Raw genomic sequence first — 26,184 nt, 5'->3', positions numbered from 1 at the left:
GAAGCGGCTTAGTCATGCTGGCCACATGACCCGGAAGCTGTACGCCGGCTCCCTTGGCCAATAAAGCGAGATGAGTGCCGCAATCCCAGAGTCGGCCACAACTGGACCTAATGGTCAGGGGTCCCTTTACTTTTACCATCACAGTTTAGTACATGTGGGAAATGAAAAAATGGGTCTACATATCACCTGGAAAATTTGCCTAAAGCACACCTCTCTCTCTCTGCTAATCTGATAGAAAGTCCTAAAGCAAGGATAGGCAATGTGATGCCTTCTAGATGTTTTGGACAACAGTTCCCACCTTTGGTGACTTTTGGCCACAGGGGCAGAGGCTGACGGGTGTTGGGGTCCAAAGTATCTGAAGGCACCTAGTCCTGAAGCTTTGAAGGAAAATGTCAACTTTTCCATTCCCTCAATTCTCTGTGTCACCTCTGCAGCACTGTCACCAAAGTGTTGTCTACTTTTCTGGGTTCCCAGTATCAGTGTGAGGGTGTGTCCGGTGGAAAGTACTTTTCTTAAAGATGTTCTCTGCGGTGTCTGTCAGGAGTAAGTCAGCCAAGTGTATTTGCCCCTTAATGCTGCTTTCACTTTTAACTTGATTACAATCCTTTTGGCCTGTGGAGACATGTGTGGTTTTAACTATGGAAAGGCGGCATACTAATAAAATGATGGTGATGATGAGTTGGGATGAAAATCCTTCCCATATTAGCAACCAAAGCTGTTGCATCATGCCCAGATGGAGGTCAGAAAAGCAAGCCCATTTCCTTTATGTCCTTTTATTGAAGTCATGGCTGCTGTCAGCAAGCTTTTGTTGTACATACTGTAATCAGAAACTGCTAGTGGCTCATATAACCACACACACACACACACACACACACACACACACACACACATTTCATTCCTTAGAATAGGAGGTACTAAGAGTGATCATCTGATCTAACCCAACATCTGTAGTTTGACATCTTCCAGGTATCCAAACAGAACTCTGGACAGTCTTATAAATGTGAACGACCTATAACCCGGCTTCTAAATTATTGCAACCCTGTCAAGGATGAGTTGGCAGCCCAGGGAGGAATGCCTTTATCCTTACCCTCTTTATATCTTCTCCTGTCCTTTTCTCTGCTCCTTGGTGATATTTAGGATTGGCAAGAGAGATTTTCTTTCACTAGAATAATCTGCAGTTGTGTGAGCTATATTTAGAATAGTGTTCAAGGCATAAAAGAACATAGCTTACAAATAATTTTTAAAAACTTGATTATGTCTGGGCACATAGTTAAGAACATGCCTACCCAGTCTTCGTTGACTATCAACTGATGATGTGTGATAAGACTCTCATAAATCAGACATCATCTTGGAGGGCTTCCATATTGCCTCATAATATCTTGAAGACAGTACTTTTCAATGAAAGCACTTCCTGTGTTCAGACAATGAAGCTGCAATTCTGTACCCAGGTTCTTAGGTGGAAGACTCACAGAACTAAATGGCTTACTTTTGAGTAAATGTCTAGTGGATGGTGCTGTAAGAGTGATGATGTGATGGGGTGCTATTTATGTGCATGTGTGAACTGGGCTCTTCAGATGAAAAATAGGAAAGCATGGCAAATAACAAGGATAACTCTTATGGCTCGTGGTTTGAGTATATAAAGTTAGGAAAAGCTAATCCTGGGCTCACTCAGAACTGAGCTGAGGGTGTATGCAAGGAATAAACTGAGATTGCAAAGCCATTGTTTGCTTCCAGTTTCACTACTGCACTCAGATGACAGATAATGCGCTAATTTGGTGCTGTAGAGTTAAATCGGGAGGGGTTGGAATGCAAACTAATCTGATGGGCTTTGAGCTACAGTTGCTGATTTGAGCCGGGCCACCTGTGTTTATTCTGCCAGTCCGTGATCTGCGGTTTGGACTAGCAGATGGCAGCACAAAGATCTGCACGAAGCCCCTGTCTGGCTTGAAAGTGGGCATGCTTCACTTTCAGTGTCTGTGTGTGTTTTATTTGGTCGCTTTCTGCACATCTGCATGCAAATCTCCACGTAGAAACTGACTGAACTGTGTCAAAATTCTGCACAATTATGTTGGGTCTGCATGTGCCAGTCCAGCTGGAAGGAATAATATTGTGACAGGGCTGCCTGTGACAGTCCTAACGCCCCACCTGGGTCAGCTGGTGTCATTGCAGTGAATTGTATGATCTGCAGCTAGGGGGATGTGGTGTTTGCAAGCTTCACTCTCTCCTCTGTGATTACATCAGACTATGAATCAGGTCAGCTGGAGCCGGGCTGGAGGGTGTGCGGGATTTAGCTTTCTGAGTAAGCTTCTGTCATCCTGGCATTTTGACCAGTTTGAAACGTGGTGTGTAGGCCATGCACTTGATCCCTCTCAGCATGAATTTCATTGGTTCTTTCAATTCCCTCCCGCCCCTCCCCAAGCGTGGTTTGCCAGGCATAGAGACCTGCATACTGATACAAAACTGGAGACAGGCTGTGGATCTGTATTGGGTCTGGTTGTAGGAATATATTCATTGCCACTGGTGAGATCTAATGCTGCTTTCAAGGTGCACTGCTGAAATTCTAAGATATATTTCCCTGGCAGTCAGCTAAACATGCAGTCGTCTTTTTGAAACAATGTCGTTTTCTTTTTAAAGAAATGCAGGTTTGAAACGGACATGTACTTAAACTTGTGAAATTCTACTGACAACCGGATAGAATGTGCCTTTGTGTTCCTGATAGTTCACGAATAACTGGTGTGTGAATAGTCTGGCTGTTTAACGCAATATATTCTACCCCTAGAAGAACTCTTGAGTAAATAAGTTTTATCCATATTGTTTGCTTTTTCTCCTTTTCCATTTTCACTACATCACTGGTGCACGTCGAAAGTGGTGGCAGCCTTTTAATCTGTAGAATTTTGAGATAATGTCGTAACATTCCGTATAGCCCACCATGGAATAGTGGAGCAATGGTATTTGGAAGGAAGTTCTTACTGGGTTGTTGTTTTTTACTGGTTAAGTTTTACTACAACTCTTTGCATTAATTTTCATTACGAAGCTTCTGTTGAAGTGTTAAAAATCTCAGCAGAAGTGTGTTCTTAACAGCAGTTCTGCTGTGTTGATGCAGGAGTGTGAAAGATGAGAGAGGGAGGGAGGGAGGGGGGAAGGAGCACAGTGCCCCTCCCCCCAAGTTTGTTTTGGGAGGAGAGGGTGTTGGCCATGTGTGAGGTCAACAGCTGGCATTTTGATAGCTTGCTGCCTGCAGAACATCTATTTTAGAATTTCAGTCATTGCATCTTGAGAGTACAGAATACCAGCTTGACAGTTACAAAAAGGAAAAAGGACTTTTGCCCAGTTCTCTATGTCAGGAGTTGTCTGGCTCTCGGAAGAGATTGTGGGATACTCTGTAAGCTGGAAGAGCCATGAGAAAGAAAACAAATACTTCCTGATTTTTTTTTTTTTTTTTAAAAATCCTGGCTCAATGCCAGGCTTCTTGCTTGTGAAATGTGGAAAAGTGTCTTTATTAAAAGAGGAATGTAGTCAAATTTTCCAGGAGAAAAAAACATAATTGCTTTTAAACAACTTTTTCTAAGTTTGTTCATCATTTGTTATTTCCTGTTGTGCGTGTTTTTAAACCAAACCCAAGCGTGGTAACCCCTCTTCTATTTCTTTTGGTGGAAAGAAGATGTTCAACAGATAAGGTAAGTCAGCAAACTAGAAGTGCAAGATTTTTTATTTTTATTTTTAAAAAGCTTATTGCATTTTAAATGTTAGGAAATGATTCCATGTCTGCTGAGTGTGGAAGTAGTGACTTTATTTAAAGGTGTTTGATCTGCTTTTGTCTTTGTACAGTTATTCAATAACACCTTATTACTTAGGCTAGGGGTTTGGATCTCAAATGATAAGCACATATAGGATTATAGGCACACAGAGAGAGGTGGGGGAAAGAAGGTTTTGGTGTTCTCATGTGTTTGGATCAGAGGTTTTTTTAAAAAAAATATCTGTGAGCACATTACATAGCCTTAATGAAATCTGTAAATTAATTGCTTGCGTTAACCTTATTGTACAAGCAGTAATATTATTGCAGATGGCAACTGGAAACTGTTGGCATTCATTGAATGTTGACAATACTTGAATCAGGTGAAGTCAGTGAGTGAGAAACCCCAAGTTTCTGATATTCACAGTTAGCAGTTAATATAATTTGTAATGTTCTAGGGAACTATGAGGGGTTTTTTTAAAACAAACAACCTGTGCAATTTTTTTGTTTAGCCAAAATGTAACCTTATAAGCAACTTACAAAGACTAGGCCTTTAGAATACTAGGCTCATTTGAGATTGCAGTGGGGGGTGGAGCTGTCTTATCCGGCCAGATATAAAGGTTAAGCGATTGTTATGACCAGTGTCATTATTGCTTGCTATAAAGAATGTGTGAAACTACTGTGGTGCATTGCTATGCAATCACTTATCGCAGGAATGCTTCTTTTTATCATGCCAAATAATTACCCATACTTGGGAACCAAACTAGGAGGTGGATATGCTTATCACAGTCTGCCCTGTTCTATTTTATCACAGTCTGCTTCTCCTGTTTCCACAACTTTGGAAATCACTTTTCGTTTCTTACTTTCAGTGCACACACTGAAAGCCCAAGTTACTAGAAGAGAATGAAACATGGGGTGGGGCTGGATGGTTTCAGGAAGGTCTGTTTATGCATGTTTAATAGGTAGTGAGGCCTAGTCCAGATACTGTTTTCAGCTGCATGTCAGCTGCTGTATCATGGCTGCTTCTCCCAGAGGTGTAGCAAGGTCAGGTGGTACCCGGTGTGAATTTTTTTTTGTGTCCCACCCCCACATTGCAATTTTTGAGCTTTTTTTAGGGAGGATGCCCCAAAAGTTGTTGACCTTTTTTTTAGGGAGTGTACAACGATCACATAAAACCGTGTCAGTGCCGCCAGCTGGGGATACAAGTACTGCCTGCTGGGTGTGCCACCGACGCCCACCGATCGCAAAAATCCAAAATCCGACCACTGATCGCATAAAACTGCCCGCCGGGGATGTGAGCGCCACCTGCCGGGGGGGGTGTGTGTGTCAAGCTGGTCATGGACCATGGTCAAGTCTAATGGTCAGGTTTCAGTAAATCTGCAGCTCTCCCCTCCAACTTTGAAGGTGCAGAAGTAGGTGGAAGCTGCACTGGCAGTTGTGTGGTGATCCCCACAACATTCCCAGCTCCAAAGATTGAAGAAAAACTGGGGGTTTTATGGCAAGGCAAAATGCAATGGCCATGAGATTAGCATGCCTTCAAGCAGTGCTGTCCATCAGGGGCAAAACTAGGCTTTATTTCACCCAGATTGGCACACACCCCACACATTTGCATACACACATACTGGCTGGGAGCCTCAATGACGCCCCTCTGGAGGATTCACTGGGGCAAAGAACCCCACTAGTCCCCATCCCCCGGGTAGCTATGGCACTGCATCCATGTTGGTATATTCCTCTTGTTGCTTGGCTGGGAAAGGCAAGTGGGGAGTAGAGATTACTTTGCTTTGGTAGAGACAAAAATTGTAATCCTGTTCAGCCACCTTGTGTGATTGGGAATAGTGACATTGCAGCCGTCTGCACACCAAGTAATGTGTGTGAACTGGGCCTGACTATGCTATACTTTGCATGCTTGCTCAGAAGTGAGTCACACTATTCCCAATTGCTGCAAGTTGCGTTAAATCTACTAGTCCTTTTCAGTACAGTGGTCCCTCAGGTTACAGACACTTTGGGTTACAACTCCACTAACCAGAAAGTGGTTGCTCCAGGTTAAGAACTTTGCCCCAGTATAAGAACGGAAATTGCATGCCAGCGGCACAGCAGCTGCAGGAGGCCCCATTAGCGAAAGCACGCCTCAGGTTAAGAACTGTTCCAGGTTAAGAACGGACCTCTGGAACGAATTAAGTTCTTAACTTGAGGTACCACTGTACTAGGTTAGTGTTGCACTATTAAAACTCAGATTTCCCCACATTATCTCCTTTTTAGCCCAATTCATCTCCATTTCACTTACTAGTGAAACGCTTTCAAATGTGATTGGAAGAGCTGGCATAATAACTGATACAACAACAATACAGCATTCACAAAATTATTGGCCAGGTTTACATTTTTGCAACAACAAACTTTATGAAAAATCAAGCAATATGGTGGCATAAATACAGAGATTAAGCCTATTTTGTCTTTCAGGAACTTAACGTAGTATAGAAATTGTATCCTGTCGTTGACATTTGCACACACTTGGACACAGAGGAGGTTGGAGTGCATTCACACTGTCAGTCCCAAGCACACAGAGGTTTCTGGAATAAGTAAACCAAACCTGTTAGATTTAGAGTCCTAGGTGGTTATGATGAATAACCCAGTGGATGTGAAGGCAAATAAAAAGCAAATGTCTTAATTTAAGCCTGGAATCCTCAGACTCTAATGCTAAGCCATCTAAAGCGAAGAAAAGTGCCAAAGCCTTCTGAATAGTACTTGGCATTGCGTTAGGAATTGTTACACTGAGTGAGTGAGCACTGTATTTTTGTGTATCTATTGCAGTGTCTTTAAGCATAGCTAAATTAAGACAAGGGCTAATCTCAGGACATGCAAAATATGCAGGATGTATCTAGAACTTCCTGTCTCAGCTGCTGGTTTTATTACTTGGGTGAGTTTATAAACAAGCAGGCATGATGCTTTCTTTGACGCTCTGATGTCATGGGAGGCATCAGATGACAAAAGGCTCATAGTCTGCCCTGGTTTTCCATGACAGGAAAACAAACTGGAGAGTTGTAGAGTTGGAAGCTACTTGAATGTCAAGTAATCATCTGCCTTTTCAGGAGTCACCTTTTAATTCCAACCTGCAGCATGGAATTCACTTTGAATTTCCTGCTGCATCATCCTGCCTGTCAGTTTCATAGTGGTGATGGTTTGTGAGCAATATACCAGATGTAGACAAATTATCCTGTGCGTCCTTTCTGCTATTAAAATAGTCTCCTGTTCCACGAATGAATGCCATTGTTTGTCAATGTTATACTATCATGTATCACAATGACGGAGCATAAAATATATATAATTTGTTGTTGTTTAGTCGTTTAGTTGTGTCCAACTCTTCGTGACCCCATGGACCAGAGCACGCCAGGCACTCCTGTCTTCCACTGCCTCCCGCAGTCGAATCAGACTCATGTTTATAGCTTCGAGAACACTGTCCAACCATCTCGTCCTCTGTCATCCCCTTCTCCTTGTGCCCTCCATCTTTCCCAGCATCAGGGTCTTTTCCAGGGAGTCTTCTCTTCTCATGAGGTGGCCAAAGTATTGGAGCCTCAGCTTCAGGATCTGTCCTTCCAGTGAGCACTCAGGGCTGATTTCCTTAAGAATTGAGAGGTTTGATCTTCTTGCAATCCATGGGACTCTCAAGAGTCTCCTCCAGCACCATAATTCAAAAGAATCAATTCTTTGGCAATCAGCCTTCTTTATGGTCTAGCTCTCACTTTCATACATCAGTACTGGGAAAACCATGGCTTTAACTATACGGACCTTTGTTGGCAAGGTGATGTCTCTGCTTTTTAAGATGCAGATATAATTACCTCCTGGTTTATTTCTTCTTCATCATCTCACTTTGGACTCTGAATTGGAGCCTCTATAATTGGCATAACTACCTATTCTGGTTATTTTATATCCATACATAAGATATGTATAGAGAGAACTAGTTAGATTTTGCTTTACTGAGAAACTAAACAGTTGTTGCTATTACCTTGCTTGCTGACCTAGCCTCTGAAGTAGTTTACAGACCCAGTAAATAAAAACAGAAAGTGTGTGCCTAACCTTAGAACTGTGACATGTAGTGTAGCTTCGGGCTGCTTGTTTGCTAATTGTATCAGTTTTCATCTGGGAGGTGGGTTGGCTCTCATTCATGTGGAGTGGAGTGGAAGAGTCCTATTTTTAATAACTGCTGTTGGCCTTTTGCCGTAATGTTGGAATCTGGGTTGCCTTAACTAGTTCATTGTGCCTTGCTGTTTTTGAAAGTCCCAGAGCACTAATGTAACATGTAATGAAAATTATTTGGTCTTTGACATGGGTCCAAATTAAGATTGCCCGCAAGCGCTTCAGTTGGAGAACAGCCTTTACCAAAGGTGTCATGGGCTTTGAAGACACTCGAACTCAAGACGCAAGGGAGAAACGTGCTAAGAGGAAGGCACGCTTGTCAAATCCACACTGTAATCAACTCCCGCCCAGAAACCAATGTCCCCACTGTGGAAGGACGTGTGGATCAGAATTGGCCTCCACAGTCAATTATGGACTCATTGTTAAAACCATGTTTATGGAAGACAATCTTACTCGGCTATGAGTGATCACCAAAGAAGAATTTTCCCAACCCTTATTTTCTACTTGGTAGTATGCTACTCAAGGAACTGTTCTTTGAACTCTCAGTACTATCAAGTGACTGTATTACCTAGCATTCTAGGTATTTTGGGTCAAAGTATATGTCATTAGGCAACTCAAAATGCTTTACAAAACAAGCATTTTCAGAAGGCCACGCAAGTCTTGCTACCAGGCAAAAACTTGGTGTTTCAAACTTTATGCAATTATTTTCTGCCTCGCGGGATGCTTCACTGTTTGTTATGTCCACAAATAATTCACAGAGCTAGGAAGATTGCTGAGTATTGCTGGAAGGAATAGGGCCAGGAGGGAGATTTTTGAATATCCCTCTTCCTCTCCCCCAGCTTTAGGAATAGAAACACTTATTGTGAATGGTCTCTTCAATCCTTACATAGCAACTTTCTTTCCTGATCTGTGCACCCAGCTCATCACCCAAGCTGATGGTGTAACTCTAAATGGGATTAGCTCTCACTAGCCATATGCTTCTGGAATCCCTACTAGTTGTGTGGGATGCAAAGCACGTTCAGTATTCTGCACGAAGGCAAATCCCTAAGCTTGAGAAAAGCATGCCTAAACAATCAGTGTATATGCATTGGTGGTTGTGGGGTGTGTGGTTTCATTTCTTTTTTCTTTGGAGCTAGAACATAGTCACTAATACAGTCATACCTCTGCTTACAGATGCTTCAGGTTGCGCACTGCGCCGAACCTGGGAGTACTGGAACGGGTTACTTTGGGTTACTTACTAAATTGTGCTTTGCGCATGTGCAGAAGTGCCGAATCGCGACCCACACCTGTGCAGACGTGGCACTGCAAGTTGCGAATGCTGCAGGTTGTGAATGTGCCTCCTGCACAGATCACATTCGCAACCCAAGCGTCCACTGTATAGTGTGAATAATTATAATTGTGCCTGCTAAATAAATGAAAGAATGTGTTATTTATGGGAGGCCGGACTGTTTTTTGAAAAAAAGAAAGAAAAAAAGAACAAATTCCTATGTCCCACAAATAACCCAGAGATGCATTTTAAATAAAAGCACACATTCTACTCATGTAAAAAACACACTGATTCCCGGACTGTCCACAGGCCGGATTTAGAAGGCAATTGGGCCGGATCCTTAGTTTGCCTACCCATGTGTTAGGGAGTTCCCATTGGAATTTGCTGTCAGTGAGTGTCGCTTACAAGAGAACAATTGGGAGCTCATTTTAATCTCCCAACTTTGTAGCCATCTCCTAACCACCCTCTCACCTAGTGCCACAGGTTTCAGGAAAACTGCCTCATGGGACAAATTAGGACCTGTGCCACGCCTCATTAGACCCACAGGCTAGAAATTGGGGAAGCAAATCTGAGATGCACAAAAGCAGGGGAGGAAATGAAAGTCCCACTTCACTCTTGAAATTTCATATAGCCTTGGATACAACTCACTGTTTTTGTTTTCCTTGCTCAATTTGGTTGAGTACTTGCCAAAAGGAACTTTAATTTTTTTTTATAATTGACAAATACTTTGTGTTCAAATTAGGCTGCTTAAATTTGGGGTCCTGAGACGAGGCAACCTGTGCATAACTTAATAATAATAATAATAATAATAATAATAATAATAGCAACAACTACTACTTTATGATGAAGTTGAATAGACTCAAGTCTTATTCGCTTTCTCTGAGTTGAGAAATATTAGGTGATTTCAGGGGATGGTTCTGGTACTTAGAAACTTAGTACACTTTGGGGCAGATTAGTGACCTCATCTCATTCTGCACATTACACATTAAGTAGATACAAAAGGATTATCGCATTAAACATGGGGGTCATGACATAAAAATATGAGCAGCAGAGAGAGGCCGATTAGAGATTTCTCCCTCTCTCATTTTCATTGATTACATCCCATTAAAAACCAATAACACTTCCTTCCAAATAAATGTGTGTTGAATTAGAGCATCAGTACTGGATCTATACTTCAGTGTTGAGAGAAAAATACTTACGTGTGTTTTTTGCTGCCGAACCAGAATGGTAGCTTTCCCTGCCTTGCTAATCCTGTAATAGCATTCCATATAGACCATATTCAGCGGACCAGCATCTGAGCCCTGAAACAGCTGATTGCTGACTAGAAAAGAGGAAGAAGGAAAAAATCCACCCGGCGAATCTCATTGCAGCTCTATGCTGCATCCCTATCCCACAATCCCTTGCACGGTTTGCTGCAGTCTTTCAGCTACGGGTTGAGTGAGAAAGATGTACTAAATAAAGATTGATTGGCTGGAATCCTTTCGGGGGGTGTGGTGGGGGGGTCTCCCACTTTGTCAGTGACCCGGAGAGTGGGGGGAGGGAAATTAATGACTGCTTGGCTGGGCCTCCTTTTATTACTTCCAGGATTCTCCATGGAGTGGTGGAGCATTGTTAGCTTAAGCAAGAAAATAACGCTGCGTCTCTAGTAACGGCTAACAGGAATTCTCTAAGAGTTTCACACGTGAGGCTTTCAGATGTGATACATCACTGTAATTATGGTTGGCTCATTTGGACGTCTGCAGGACACAACTCCATCCTGGAAAGGCTTTTCCCTTTTTTCACTTGGCAGTGCATTGATTTAAGCTTCTTTTCGTGAAGATGGGTACGTCTCGAGCATTTGTTTGTTCAGTATTGTGCCTGGTGGCTAGTAATGTTATGCCTTTTTGCTCCCATCCCCCATTGCAGCTCCTTGCTTTACATAATGATGATGGTGATGATGATGATGCATGCTTTAAGGCTAGAAAAGTTATTTAAACCATATGTGAGCAAGATGATTTTAAAAACAATGTGAGAAAGCAAAAATGCGGAGGGGCGTGTACATATGTACAAGATAGTCTTACTTCATGATGATGATGATGATTAATAATAATAATCATTTGAATATATAATTGATTCTGAGAGGAAACAGACTCTTTTTATAGCCTTGTCTCTCTGGTTTGGGTTTGCCGTGCTGTGCTTGAGTAATTCTACCTATCGCTTATCCTGTCTTTGAAGCAGCATTTATATAGCCGGAGTCCCACCCTTGCCTGCAGTTCTGGAGCTTGCGAGTTCCATTGCAAACGTTGCTACTGGAAACCTATTCATTCATAATGCATGGCTTAGACCCTCTGGGTTGTGCTCACCATTGATAAGTCGTAGGCGATTCAGTCTGATCTTTCAGAGTCTAATCACAGCTCTGGTTGGGTGGAGCACTGCCTTTATTTGAAAACCCTATACCTCTTGAACAGGCTGCCCTCAATCTTCTTTATACTTTCATTGTGTAAAGCCATAATTCTGAGATAAGTATGTTTATTAAAACTCTGTAAAATATTTCTTTTTAAAGCTCAAAATGGTTTATTTTATTAGGAGTTTTGTTTCAGATGGGTGTGGCTGCACACACTACTGATTTCTTTCTTCCCTCCTTTCTCTCTTGATATACACTTAATATTAGTGTTCTCGCAGTATGTGCACACGCTTATGCAGTGTTTCTTAAAGACAATTTTGATTAGAAATTGGGCACTGCTTTGTACATCTTTTGTAATTAGAAACCTGCAAGAAGGAATGATGATGATGATGTCATTTTTCTGAGAGGCTGCTTGATGCAAGCATTGATCTCTCATCAAAGGCTGCTAGGTATTTAAAGCTTGAACTCTGGATTTGGTTTTTGGTTTTCTCTGGAGGCATTTATTTAGTCAGTGGTGAGAATTTTTGTAGGTTTGTTCATCCAGAGAGTGCACGTGTCACCCCTTCTGCCTGTCTTAAAAATGGATGAAAAGAACTTGCTTCCCAACTTAAAGATAACAGCTTGTCTTTTATAGCTTTGCACTAAATTTTTAGCACAGTTTATAAACCTTCCTTGTTACAGAGCCCTTTCAAACCAAATCTATTTCACCTCTGCAACATACTACATTATATACAGTATGTGCTTTTCAGGTGAATCTGTGTAACATCTGGAAAAATAAATTGTGTTCTGAACATAAAACTTACCTGCTTTATCATATGAAGTTCATTAAGATGAGTTTCAGCAAACAGAACCAATCTGTTATAGACAGTAGAAAGACTTCTTGGGACAAGGAGACATGGGTTCTAGTTTGTGCAATCCATGGTCTCACTCACTGCATTCAGGTGATCCTCCAAACCAGAGCTTGCTCAAACCATATTTTTGTAGTGTTGATAAGATGCACAACTATGGTTTGATTAGACCTGGAGGTTGCCTATTAAGCCACATGTGTCAGGGCAGGAAGGAGTGTTTGAGCTCATGGCTTCTCTCACACACCCTGTTTGGAGGATGCAGCCATTGTGTAGCTATTAACAACTCGCTTTCTGTATTCTTACACCTATTTACTTGGGAGTAAACCCCATTAACCAGGTTGAACTTATTATTATTATTATTTGTTAAACATGCTTAGGAGGGGGCTAGCCAATAGAAATTTAAGTGGGGATGTGGGAACCTTTTAGAGTTCCTTGCCCAGAGAACAAAGCAACACTTGTAACTCTTTTGTCTTTTACCTTCCTTCTTCTTTTACATACATGACTAAGTATGTATAAATCTTATCTGGACTGGGACCTTGGGTATCAGAACATTCGCAGACCCCAACAGCAGTATAGTAGGAGGCCTAATATAATATCCTCTTTGTGTAATAAGAAAAAGACATTAACAAACACCCTAGTCACTAGGCTTGAACAGTTTGAACGTCTCCACCCAGTCAAATCCATTCAAGTCTGAAAGAGGATTCTGGGCATGTTTGGGTGCGTGTGCTTAAAAGCATCCTTCTAATCGGTAGCTCTATGTTCTCAGGGTTCCCTGGAGGGAGGCTCCTAAGTAATTCAGTTGAATGTGCATGAAAACCTATGCTGTATGGTGAAGCTGATTGTGGAAAGGTCAAAAGCTGAGTCAATGGGGACTTTGGGGGTGTGGCTGGTGCATGTGCATCCATTCATTTCCCTACTCAAGTTTTTCAACTGCAGCTAAAACAAAACCTGAATGTGACTTAGGTAGAAGGAAATAGAAAAAGGTGTTGGCTTCTGTGCACAGGCAAAAAAGTATTCATTTCATTTCTATCTTGTTCTTCCAATAGCTCAGAGTGGCATATGTGGTTTCCCCTTGCTAACCTGTGACCCTCCATCTGCTCTTGAACTACAACTCCCATCATCCCTGATTATTGGCCATGCTGGCTGGGTCTGATGGGACTTGAGAGTCCAACAACATCAAGAGGTTAGCCACTCAGTCAGCTTGATGGCTGAGTAGAGGTTTGAACCCGTCTCTCTCTCCATTCCTAGTTCAACATGCTAACCACTAGCTGGTATAGGGAATTTATGTTGTCTTTGTTGAAAAGCATTATGTGTCTTGTTAGGTTCTGAATGTACGGTATTATGCCTATTTTGCTTAATTGCACTTGCTGTGGAATGGAAATGAAATATTTATGTGGTTTGCAATTGATGCTTTGCAATTGCAGGCATGCAATTTTTGAGATGCAATTGCATTTTGAAGTTTGAGGCTTTCTATAAATCCAACGAACAACTTACAGTTCATATGTGCAAAGATGATGTTGCTTTCTTCTGCTGGTTCTTTCTTCTGCTTTCTTCTTACTGAGTCCTGTTTGCTTTTGTGCAGTAAAGGCTGTTGGACAGCTTTTGCCTTTATTTTTTAACTAGCTTTGTCTAAAAGAAGGGTTTATGGGGGAAATGAAAGATAGCATATGAGTGGAGTTACTTAGTCAAATATATGCCTTTGTTTCCATGGGCAAAAGCTGTGTGAGAAAGAGATCTGTGTTTTAACTCTGTGTGACTGAGTCTTACCTTCCTGCTAATGGAATGTGGCCCTCAAATACATTCTACAGCGGCAGTAATGTGATTTTCAGCATGAAAATGGTTTCTTACTTCAGATTTAGACTGCACTGATATAGATGGTCTGACTACCTATGTTCTTCCTATTAACTGCAGGCTATGAGGTCTAACAGCATGGCCAACCACTGGTGTACAGCTGTAGCTGATGATGTATGCAATATTATATTGGTGAGAGTGTCTTAGAAATATGGGAAGGTCAAAAACAGAGAGGTGTATTTTGCAGCACATGTTACCCGATTCTTTCAAGTGGTGATGGCAGAAATCCAACCTACTCTATGCAACTCATGTGCTCCACCAGTGAGCTATGCTCATTCTATAGCATTAGAAATGTACACCCATCCGATCTGAAAGCTTGTTCAGTTGGTTAGGGCACCCTTTTTCTTATACTCGATATCACAAAAGTATGGCCAGGTTTTAGCCCTGTCAGTTCTTGGATGGGAAGATAGTGGGAACAGGATATAAATATAAAGAATGAATTTTAGAAGCTACTGCATTGTAGTAGGTTTTTTGCCTTGGCAATCTGCCCAGATGCTTTTAAAGCAAGTATTTCTAGTGTAGCATTTCCAAGCACTACGCACTGCCTTCTTATAAATCTTGAATTGGGATGAAACCCACTGGGACCCATTGTTAACAGGAAGTCAATTCCCCACGGCTTCTAAAATGCTGTTGTTTGCTTGAACCTTTCAGCAGTGTGCAGGGCAAAAGAGAACAGGACCCACATGTCAGTGGTCTAGGATGGCCAGTGAAGGCACCAACATCCCAAGTCCTGTGGTGCGTCAGATTGACAAACAATTTCTGATCTGCAGCATATGCCTGGACCGTTACAAGAACCCCAAAGTACTCCCCTGTCTGCACACTTTCTGTGAGAGGTAAGAGGATGATTTCTGTTTCCCCCAGCCAAAAGTGCATTACAGCTGGCTTGTCTGTCTGGATTGCCACAGTGATCTGTTCCCAGATGTCTAGGGTTACACTGTTAATTCAATGAACCCCTCAATCCAGTCAACAAGTTCTCCTGAAATACAAACTTCATTTTGATTTATAAGAAGAAAGACAGGATTCAGATACTACTGTAATGCAAAAGTAATCTGTGCTCTTTTGGTAAACAATTCTGTCTTTATTGTGAATGTTCAGCCTGTTTTTATTTTTAAGATATGTCCTTTCATGTCAGCAATACAATTATACATAAAAGGGTGGTAGCAATAATTTCTTACTGGGATATTTGATCTGAATTTAGGCAATGAAACTTAGCCCATTTAGCTTAAAACTAGATTTCTTCAGCATGAGTAGAGTTTGGTTCTAAGTGGAAAAGGTTCAGAACTGAAGGATGCAATATCTGAACATAACGTGCCAGAGATTAGATGATTCAGGACTTTGGCCTACAACTCCTATCAGTCCCAGCTGGCATGGTCTTGCTGTCTGCGGCTGATGGAAAATGTAATCCAACAACATATTGAGGGCACCAGGTTTCAGCTAGAAGATATGCAGGACTTGAACCGGTGGCATTTTTCCCTACGTTGCATTTCCTTTCCAGGAAAAGAAGCAGAGAAGCCTTGTCATTTTAAAAAATGCTGCAGCGCTGTCTGAAAGTGGAAACAACATTTCCACCATTTCTGCTTTTGGCTTTTCATGGTTTGTCTGTTTTCATTTTGTTAAACTGCTTAGTCTACCATGTTCCATAAGCATTTGCTTTGTTCTTTTTTAATGTTTCAAATGCAGCGCTGCTAATGACCCTTATCTTTCTATACATTTTAGAAAGAGCTCATGTTTTCTTGGTGTATTACATTAGAATCTGCTTCAGCCTGAAAGGTAGTCATATGCATTTGCCGCCATGGGCTGATTTTTGTCTGGATTCATCTTTTGGCACGCTAGTGCAAATGCTCAGAGTGATGGGCCCCAAGCCAAACCTGGGCTTAAAACAGCCTGTGGTGACAGATGCACATAATTGCCTCACCATGGGCTGCAGCACTTAGAAGTCAGTAAAGGCTGGGCTTTTCCCTCACAAAAGCTAAGGTGACTGTAAGAATAACACTCCAGAATGGTTCATCAACCTCTGTGACGTGGAGCCTGGAAAACAATTTGAATAGCCATAATGCTGTTGTTGCTTTTATTAACGTAAGATGAAAATGGCAAATGATACTTTGCAGTGTTTCCCCCCCAAGCTTTGGAGCAGAGAGTGAGAACAAGCAGATGAAAAGATGCTCTTGTAACCTATAATGGTTGTGGAGAAGAGCACACTTCACAGCGCAAGACTGTAGGGTCAGGAAGTAATTCCTGTGAGCAGAAGCTAAGGCTGTCTACAGGAGTCATAATCATTCATGTTTTTTAAAGGAGTGTTTAAAATGCATTGTTTGTTTTCTGCACACTTATCTCTGTTCTCAGATTGTGCAGATTTAGGTGGTATATATATAAGCCACAGATGACAGTGTCCTAATAAGAATGAGTGGATACACCGCAAGAAACAAAGCTTCTGTCATACCAAAATCTGCTCTCTGGAAAAAGTTGTTGTTTTGATAGTGCAGCCTGGAAGCAGTCTCTTCTTGCACTAATGCCTTCCTGCCTTTTCTCTGGTTTAGACTGTCTCCAGTCATTTCACTACATCATTGCCTTTTTATTTAGGTAGAACCCTCTAGCACTCACCCCCCATCTGTGGCTGTCCAGTTGTTGCTGTACTACAACTCCCATCCATTGGCCAAGCTGGCTGGGGCTGATGGGAGTTGGGATCCTGTAACTTCTGGAGGGCAACATGTTGGGAAGGCTGTCAGAGTGTTCTTCCCTCTTGATATGAGTTGCAAAATGTGAAAAAGTAAAGCTGTGTTCATGATTACTCTTCTATTCCCCTACTAGGAAATCGCAAACAACACAGTTTACTTTTTGCTTTTGATACTGGCTTATCTTTTTACCATCCTCATTAGGTGCCTACAGAATTACATTCCAGCCCACAGCTTAACCCTTTCTTGCCCAGTGTGCCGCCAAACGTCCATCTTGCCAGAGAAAGGGGTTTCTGCTCTTCAGAACAACTTCTTCATCACCAACCTGATGGATGTCCTGCAGCGAACTCCAGACAATAGCATTGAGGAGTCTTCCATCTTGGAGACTGTCACAGCTGTTGCTGCAGGGAAGCCACTCTCCTGCCCCAATCATGAAGGAAATGTAAGTGGATTAGGCGCCTATAAATACGGCTTCATCAATTTATTTGGCAGGGAAATGGCAGTTTTCAATGGCTCCCCCTGAAATGAAAGTTGGGGACTATTGGACTTGCAAATGATTTATTAATTTCTGCAATGTCAACATAAATCGTTTGCTTGATAAATTTTATTCAATCGATTGAATGCTTTCATTGGATACTGTACTAGAGAGAGTGAATTGGGATGAATTTGTGTGTGACATCAAATTAACTCTCAGTCAGCCCAATATTGATAGTTTTGGTTATCTTTTTGTTTTGTAGGGCACTGCATTGACATGTCATGATATTGATCATGGTGGTTAGTAAATGTGCTTTCTGGCTATCAAGATGAGATGTTAATGTTCTATAATTCATTTAAGCTGTATTTTGTACATCCATTTTAGTTTTAAGTGAAAGCAGCTGTCTATAATCCAGAAGGTGTATTGCTACTTTTGCTCTTCTTTTCACCCATAAATGAAATCAAGTATTCATTGAGTTGAAATTCCATTTCCTTCTCCGTTACCACCACTGTTGTGAGTCCCTTCCTATCATCAGTGTATTTTCAATCTTTACCAACCTGGTACACTTCAGATGTTGTTGAACTGCAACTCCCCATCAGCCAGCATTGCCAGTCATCAGGGTGGGTGGAGGTGGGACCCTAAGAAGCATCTGGAAAGCACTTTGCTGTGGAAGGCTGACCTAGGCAATCCAGATCATAATAGGTAAATTAGGGAGCAAATGAACTGCAGGAGGTGTCTACAGAGCAAATATTTCGAGAGCAAAAAAGCAAACAAAACAGAACAACATCAGATTTAGGGTGGGCTGTTCACCAGTACAGGGCATGAAAAATTGATAAGCTCCATAACTGAGAAGATCCATTTGGGGGTGCCAATTTTGGGCTCATATTTTAAAATATTCCCTTTCCCAGCAAGTTCTTAGCTAATCTGGCCTAGGTACAAGGTTTGGGAGGTGTATTCCTTTCTGATAGCAGGTCATAGCCTGCATTTGGACAAAAACCATTCAAGAGAAATATTATTAGATTCAGCTTTACACCACCTGGCACAATTGTTTTCCGGTTATGGTAATCAGTGGCACTGAAAGATGAAAAATCTGCATAGGGCACATATGCTAAAAAGGGTCCTTGGGAATAAATGGAGCATATGGGCAGAATTATGTCATTATTCCACTTGAACTGGTGGGTTGGCATCTTTGTTGTTGCATCACTAAGCACTATCTTGCATTCAATGTGTGCCAATATAATGTGAACGGCATTGCAAGCATTGCTGCACTTGATTAGGAAGCTTTTCGTAAAATTGAAATGCAATCAAGTGCTTGGCAGCATGACTCCTGGATGTAACACACGGTGCTATACGCTTATGGCCCTCCTGATGTCACTGGCCTCCAGCTTCCATCAGCTTCAGCCAACATGGCCTACAGTCAAGGAAGATGGGAACTGTAGGCCAGAAATCTGGAGAGCCCCATGTTCCCTTGCTCTCTCCTCTTCCTCTCCTCCAATTATGATCATTGTTCTCCTTTGTTCCTAAACCCCCCCCCTTCTGCTAATGTATCACTCAAAGCAGGATTGTGATTTTTTCTTGATTTTATTTTTTAATCTTTCGGTAAACCATTTTTTACAATTAAATAGTGTATGAAATTTATGAACGTGACTTAAAAAAACAGATCCAGTATTACAAGACAAAAATACACATTTTTGTAGGTAAGCTGGTAGCATATGTACCTGGTTTTCATCTGCAAAACAGAAGATTTATGATCAGTAAGGTCCACTCCTTACAAACTATATATTCTTGTTGTGACCATGACACCCTAGTTTTAAGCAATAAGTTCCTGGCTTTCCTTCAATGAGACAGTTTTTCATTTCATGGAGTTTGCCTGCTTTCTTTCTTTCTTTCTTTCTTTCTTTCTTTCTTTCTTTCTTTCTTTCTTGAAGAAGTATCCAAACCATCTTGGGAGCGCAAAATATCTTTATCTTTCTGAAGTATCCAGACTCCACTAAGTAACAGTAGTGCCGTTCAAAAATGACCTTAAACAGATTGTGGAAACGTCTTCAGTCCTTTTTCTTTTGTAGGTTGCAGACTAGTAATAAGAAAGTGAAAATGTTTTATCCTTTGTTAGATGAAAAGCTTCTATTTGTGTGGATCTGCAAGAGCTTCTTGGCCTCACCGAGTCCTTTTTATATAATTCCTTTTAATGTTCTCTTGCTAAGTTTGAAAAATAACTGATGCCCTCTCCCTCTGGTAAACTTTTAAATGCCTAAGCAGCAATGATCACTCTCTGTTAAGCTTTTGGCTGCCAAAAATATGGCCCTCATTATATGCAAACCTGATGCCATTCTGTTTTGTAATTCAGAGTACATCACTAATGCCTTAGGCATTTGTGAAGTAACTTAATACTCCTAAAGCACAAGGCATGACAGTTTTATCTGAAACCAAATAGTGAGAAAATGACAGCCATGAGAAAGAACATGACAGCCGTGAGTGTACCTTTTGGAATTTAAAGTACCCTAAATTGTGTATGTATTTATTTGTGATTCTTAAAAGTAGGGAAAAATTCAACATAATGGTTCATACAAACCACAGCTATAAATCCATGGCATTAAACATAATCACTGCTTTATAACATTTTAATCACAAGCAAACATTTTGTCTGATGGTGCAATAGGTTTGAACTCCAGTCATCAGCTCACATGGCTATTAATCACATAAATCCCATTCTGTTGACTTTTTTTGCTTGCAGGATTTGTAGCAGAATTTTTCCCCAGCACAGGGCATTAGCAGAACAATCCAATGTGCATTTGTTCAAAAGCAAGCCCATGGAAGTCTGTGGGGCTAAGGCTGCAATCCTTGCCCTGCTTACCTGGGAATTCAATAGGGCTTGTATCTGAGTAGACAGGCTCAGTATTCAAAAGGGTGTGTCTCTATTTGGAAAAACTGGTATTCTGCTGATAGTCACACTCTCCCTCTCTGTAATCAGCTGATGGAATTTTACTGCCAGTCTTGTGAGACAGCCATGTGCCGGGAATGTACAGAAGGCGAGCATGCAGAGCACCCCACGGTACCTCTCAAAGATGTAGTAGAACAACACAAGGCTTCGCTTCAAGCACAGCTAGATGCTGTCAACAAAAGGTATGGAACCTCTTCTGCAATGTGCATGCTTTAACACACAGTGTGGTAGGAGTAGCCCCGACCTCACACCCCAGACATTGTCACCTGCTCTCTCTGCTCTGAGATCTCCAAGGGAGGGGTTCTTCCCAGGGGCCTCTGCTTTCCAAGGCAGAATACAGTGGTACCTCGGTTTTCGAACGTCTCAAAAGTTGAACATTTTGGTTTTCGACTGCCGAAAACTGAGAAGTAAATGCATCCATTTCCGAATGCGCCTCAGAAGTCAAATGGCTTCCACTGAGTGTTTCTCAATTTTCTCAATTAAATTTGCAGACCGCCTTCGGTTTTCAAATGTTTTGGAAGTCGAACTGTCTTCCAGAATGGATTACGTTCAAAAACCGAGGTACCACTGTAGAGAGAACTATATACAGTGGTACCTCGGGTTAAATACTTAATTCGTTCCGGAGATCCGTTCTTAACCTGAAACTGTTCTTAACCTGAAGCACCACTTTAGCTAATGGGGCCTCCTGCTGCCTCCGTGCTGCAGAAGCACAATTTCTGTTCTTATCCTGAAGCAAAGTTCTTAACCTGAAGCACTATTTCTGGGTTAGTGGAGTCTGTAACCTGAAGCGTATGCAACCTGCGGTACCATTGTAACTATGTTATATAAAGAATTTCAAAAGGGGTGATTGAGCTTGCTTTCTCTTGCCTCTTTCCCCATCCTTTTCCTTGTGCTATAAAGTCTCTGTAACAGAATTCTTCTAAGAAACACTTGAAATCTGATTTGTATCTTTATCCCATTGTAATCACCAATAATAAAAATCTTGTTGCATGATGTCACAAGGAAAAACTATGGCAATTCTATTTCAAACAGCACTTGTGATTTACGCTTCCAACAGGCTTCCAGAGATAGATACAGCACTTCATTTCCTATCTGAAATTATACATCAGCTGACCAACCAAAAGACCAGCATCGTAGATGAAATTCATTCCACTTTTGATGAACTTCAGAAGACTTTAAATGTCCGCAAGAGTGTGTTGCTCATGGAATTGGAAGTGAATTATGGCCTTAAACATAAAGTAAGACCCTTGTTCTTTTCAGTCATATTTCATTTCATTTGTGGGGTAATGCTACTGGGAGAAACAATGTCTGAAATCTAATCTTTAGCTGAGAGACAGGCTAGGAAATGGCATGTTTGCCATGTAAGGTTAATTGGGAACACAATTAATTCAGCACATCCTTGAACAAATTCATTTTATCCAACAAAATTTCCTTACAAAAATGCGGAAGTGATATGTAACACTTGAGTCAGAGATATATTTTTAATTGTTACGAACTTTTTTATTAAAAAAACAAAAACTATGGCAACAACAACTTTATATTGCATCATTGTTTCATAGTTATTGGTTGTATTTTCATTTTTTACTTTTCTTTTCTGGATATTATTAGTCAAATAGTTGTAAAAATCTTATAAAAGCTAAGTGTCCCTATCTTGGGGAGTGGAGGAAATACAGTGTTCTGGGTGTTTTCCATATATCCTTATATGAAAAAGTTTATCTGTCTTCAGTTTGGCCCAAGGCTTGTTCATGTAATACAAAAAAACAACAACAGTTTAGTTTTATGTCAAAATAATGTCATGAACAAAAGCTCTCCAAACTGGAAGCTTTTTAAAAAAAAAAATCATCCAAGAGAATTTAGCACTTATTTGATCAATGCTATTCATGTGTTTTGTTTTGTTTTGTTTTGTTTTAATAGAGCCCAACAAATTTTCTGCAACATTATTCCGTTCAAGGTCATACCTCTACATTTCCCACGATAGATGGGAATTCATTCATTTATTTTTTGGGCTACTTGGTTTAAAACTCAAATCTATATAACCACAGCATTCTGTCTATCCAGGTCCTGCAGACTCAGCTTGATAGCCTATTGGAAGGACAGGAAAACATAAAGAGCTGTAGCAACTTTACAGCCCAAGCACTCAACCATGGAACCGAGACAGAAGTCTTGCTTGTTAAGAAGCAGATGAGTGATAAGCTGAATGAGCTGGCTGTCCGCGACTTCCCACTGCAGCCTCGTGAGAATGATCAACTGGACTTCATAGTGGAAACGGATGGGCTGAAGAAGTCCATTCATAATCTTGGTACTATTTTAACCACAAATGCTGTCGCTTCTGAAACAGTGGCCACGGGTGAAGGACTGAAGCAGACGGTGATAGGACAGCCTATGTCGGTCACCATCACTACCAAGGACAAGGATGGTGAGCTCTGTAAATCCGGGAACGCTTACCTCACAGCTGAGCTCAGCACGCCCGATGGGAGTGTGGCGGACGGAGAAATACTTGACAATAAAAATGGCACTTACGAATTTTTGTATACTGTCCAGAAAGAAGGGGACTTTACCCTTTCCTTGAGACTCTATGATCAGCATATCAGGGGCAGCCCGTTCAAACTCAAGGTAATCAGGTCGGCCGATGTGTCTCCTACCACCGAAGGAGTTAAGAGGCGTGTGAAGTCTCCTGGCAGTGGACATGTGAAGCAGAAAGCTGTGAAAAGACCAGCTAGTATGTACAGCACTGGCAAAAGGAAAGAGAATCCCATTGAAGATGACCTGATCTTCAGAGTAGGTATGGAGTGCATTTCCTTCTAAATTATTTGGATTGCAATGTCCAGCTGCAAACAGAGTGTGTGAAACTGTATTGTTTTGGGATAAATGTCAACACTAAGTAGGAGAGAAGAACCTGTGGCGCTCAAGCAATTGTTGGACTCTGGTTCCCATCAGCTGCAACCAGCATGACCAGATGATGGAAGCTGTAGTCCAGCAACCTTTGGAGAGTCCTTGGTTTCCCATCCCTGCCCTAGGACATTATCTAGCTCAGAGGTGTTGGTTGATCGATGGATATTCATTTGAATGAAAAGTGGCATAGACATGAATAGTGGCCTACAAACAATAAATAACAACAACACAATAAAACATAATAGCACACCACAGATACAGTGTGAATCATATAAAATAATTAACAAATCATCAATAAAACAGATGCAATCTACAAAACGCTACTCACAAAACATCAACTAAAAAAGAAGCTGAACATCAAAATTACAGCAAAAGTCAAATAATTAACAAATCAGTATGGCTTTTGTAATCTGTAAAACAATACTAACAACATTAAAAAATAGCAACAAAAAGTAAGCTAAGCACTGTTAAGTTCATACACACACTCTTCATGTTCCCCTAAAATCGTAATCTCACTCTATTTGATTTGTTAAAGTACACATAATATCATTAAGCTTGTTGTAAGTGAGCCTTAGTCATACTGTAGTTGGACTTTTCTAACTAGATGGCCCTCCCTCTAATTTTCTGTGCCAACAGTATTGTATTTAGTCATTGCTGTATGCACTTCTGAGAATGGGTGGGGAAATCATCCCATTTATATTGCTTATGGAGTTCATAATTCAAAAACAATATTTCTGTCACGAGACTGCTTGTTTATCTCATCCCTCAAAGGCGTATTCCAAAACCTTATTATCTTGAAAGGCAGCTGGAATTCCCTCTTGGACATTCATGCACACAGAAGTCCCTGCCCATAGTGGGGGAGAAAGGAGGGAGCAACACACTCAGCTCCCCCAGAGTCCCAGACACCCCTGCTGTGGAGATTGTGGACCTTCCCCTGTTGATCTTTATATTGTATATTCATGATAATGGTTTATTTTCTCTACCCCAACCATTGTGAAGCCCCTTTCCATGCAATACAACTAGACTCCTAATGATGAAACTGCTGATTGGACCTAGAGAGTTGAAATGAGTTTTTGTAGCCATGTACTTGACTTCTTTCCTAATTGTTTTTATATGTACATCTCCTTTTAGGTACCAAAGGGAGAAACAAAGGGGAGTTTACAAATCTTCAGGGAGTAGCTGCATCTACAAATGGAAAAATATTAATAGCGGACAGCAATAATCAGTGTGTGCAGGTATGCTCGTTTTTCTTCTCTTTACCCATAATGGATTGTTTTGGAAAGACACAGTATTGATCAAATGTAGAAAAGAAACATATTCTCGGAAGTGTCAAGATTATAAGATCTTGATAGTGAAGGATTCATAATTGCTTCTACGTTAAGTTCACACAATGACTCAAATGCCATTTTCCAGTTAAAAAATCATTTATTTAAATCTGCACCCCACCTTTAATCTCATGGATGTGTATACATGGATACACCTTATGTGAAAAAACTGTTTTTGAAAATTACAGATATTTTCCACTGATGGCCAGTTCAAGAGTCGTTTTGGTATCCGGGGAAGGTCCCCTGGTCAGTTGCAGCGGCCTACGGGAGTGGCTGTGCATCCTTGTGGTGACATCATTATTGCCGACTATGACAATAAGTGGGTTAGCATATTCTCCTCTGATGGAAAATTTAAGGTAAGTACAAATAGAAAAATACAAGGAAACTCATTGCCATTTTAAAATTAATAGTTTGGTAAACCAATGATTTTTCTGAAGGCTTGGGGAATTGGTTCTGTATTTCTTGATTGAAGAACTAACTGTTGGTGATGAGGGAAAGGATGGACAAATTCATGCAGATGAAATTATTTTGTTTGTTCTGAGATGGAGGGAAGGGTGGGGTGGGGGGAAGACTCTAAATATTTGCTCTGGTATTGACTTAAAATCATAGAGGGTGGGAATCTCATTCCGTTCTGGGCAACCTTCTGAGTGCCAGAAACAAAAGTGGATAATGTAACAAATATACATTTTTACCTTTGTATACTAGGACACTTTCTACAACACTCTCACACCCCTCTCTGCTTCCATCCAGGCCCACAAGAGTCATTAACAGAGTTCACGGTTGTGTTTTAGCCAGGCAAAAAAACAGGGTGCAAAAGCAGGGATATTGAGTGTTGTGGCCTGAGGGGATTTCAGAGGGCCAAGCAGAGAGGCATGAGGATCCCCACTCCTGATATAGATCACAATGAAAGTCATTACTACCAATCTCTTGCACTAATTTACTACAGAATCTTCTCCCAAGTATGAATATTGGCAATGCTAAAAACCCAGAGAACATTACAGCAGTCCAAATGAGTGTATGTTTAAAGCAACTTTAATCTCTTTCTTTGCTCCTGTAGACAAAAATTGGATCTGGAAAGCTCATGGGACCAAAAGGTGTTTCTGTGGATCGCAATGGGCACATCATTGTGGTGGACAACAAAGCATGTTGTGTGTTTATCTTCCAGCCAAATGGAAAAATAGTAACCAGGTTTGGAAGCCGAGGCAATGGAGATAAGCAGTTTGCAGGTATCAGTTGCTGTCTAATATGCATTTTCTTTTATCCAGATTTTGTGTGTGTGTATTTGAGCATGCTGAAAAAGCATCACTCTAACTTCACCACAGTAAGCAAGACACAATAAGTAGATTGTAGTGCATTAGTGCTGTCACACGTCCATAATTTCTTGGTCATTGCCAAAACTTTGACAGCTTTGCCAAGAAAAGCTCAACAACATTTTGAAATATGGCAACCCTCTAGTCCAGGCATGTCCAAAGTCCTAATCCAGCCCACCGGTCAGTTTAATCTGGCCCCTGTGGCAGTCTATTTCCTGGGGTGAAATCCAAAAAAACCCTTGAACTTTCAACTTTGGTTGGCCCTCACAGCCTATTACTTCATCTGGCCCTCTTTGAAAAAAGTTTGGACACCACTGCTCTAGTACATGAACAATTATGTAGTAATAAACACACAC

General features: G+C 41.1%; 1 protein-coding gene across 5 annotated transcripts in view; it reads left to right on the top strand.

The window, feature by feature from the left end:
- TRIM2 (tripartite motif containing 2) overlaps window positions 1-26,184 on the top strand; it is a 52,794-nt gene that overhangs the window by 16,237 nt on the left and 10,373 nt on the right. For 3 of the 5 annotated variants that reach the window (XM_083755637.1, XM_083755639.1, XM_083755635.1), the window contains exons 2-9: window positions 14,865-15,046; window positions 17,090-17,327; window positions 20,332-20,483; window positions 21,359-21,539; window positions 22,360-23,083; window positions 24,325-24,428; window positions 24,707-24,874; window positions 25,576-25,744. In XM_083755637.1, the coding sequence (XP_083611763.1) occupies window positions 14,913-15,046; window positions 17,090-17,327; window positions 20,332-20,483; window positions 21,359-21,539; window positions 22,360-23,083; window positions 24,325-24,428; window positions 24,707-24,874; window positions 25,576-25,744 (1,870 nt within the window). In that variant the 5' untranslated portion in view covers window positions 14,865-14,912. Of the gene's footprint in view, window positions 1-1,847; window positions 3,678-10,656; window positions 10,954-14,864; window positions 15,047-17,089; window positions 17,328-20,331; window positions 20,484-21,358; window positions 21,540-22,359; window positions 23,084-24,324; window positions 24,429-24,706; window positions 24,875-25,575; window positions 25,745-26,184 lie in introns of those variants that run through there. The other 2 variants (XM_083755636.1, XM_083755638.1) reach the window with 2 other exon arrangements.

This window comes from Podarcis gaigeae (genome assembly GCF_964106915.1).
Source record: "Podarcis gaigeae genome assembly, chromosome: 9".
NCBI classification, from domain to species: Eukaryota; Metazoa; Chordata; class Lepidosauria; order Squamata; family Lacertidae; genus Podarcis; species Podarcis gaigeae.
This window is presented reverse-complemented; position numbering and strand designations above follow the sequence as displayed.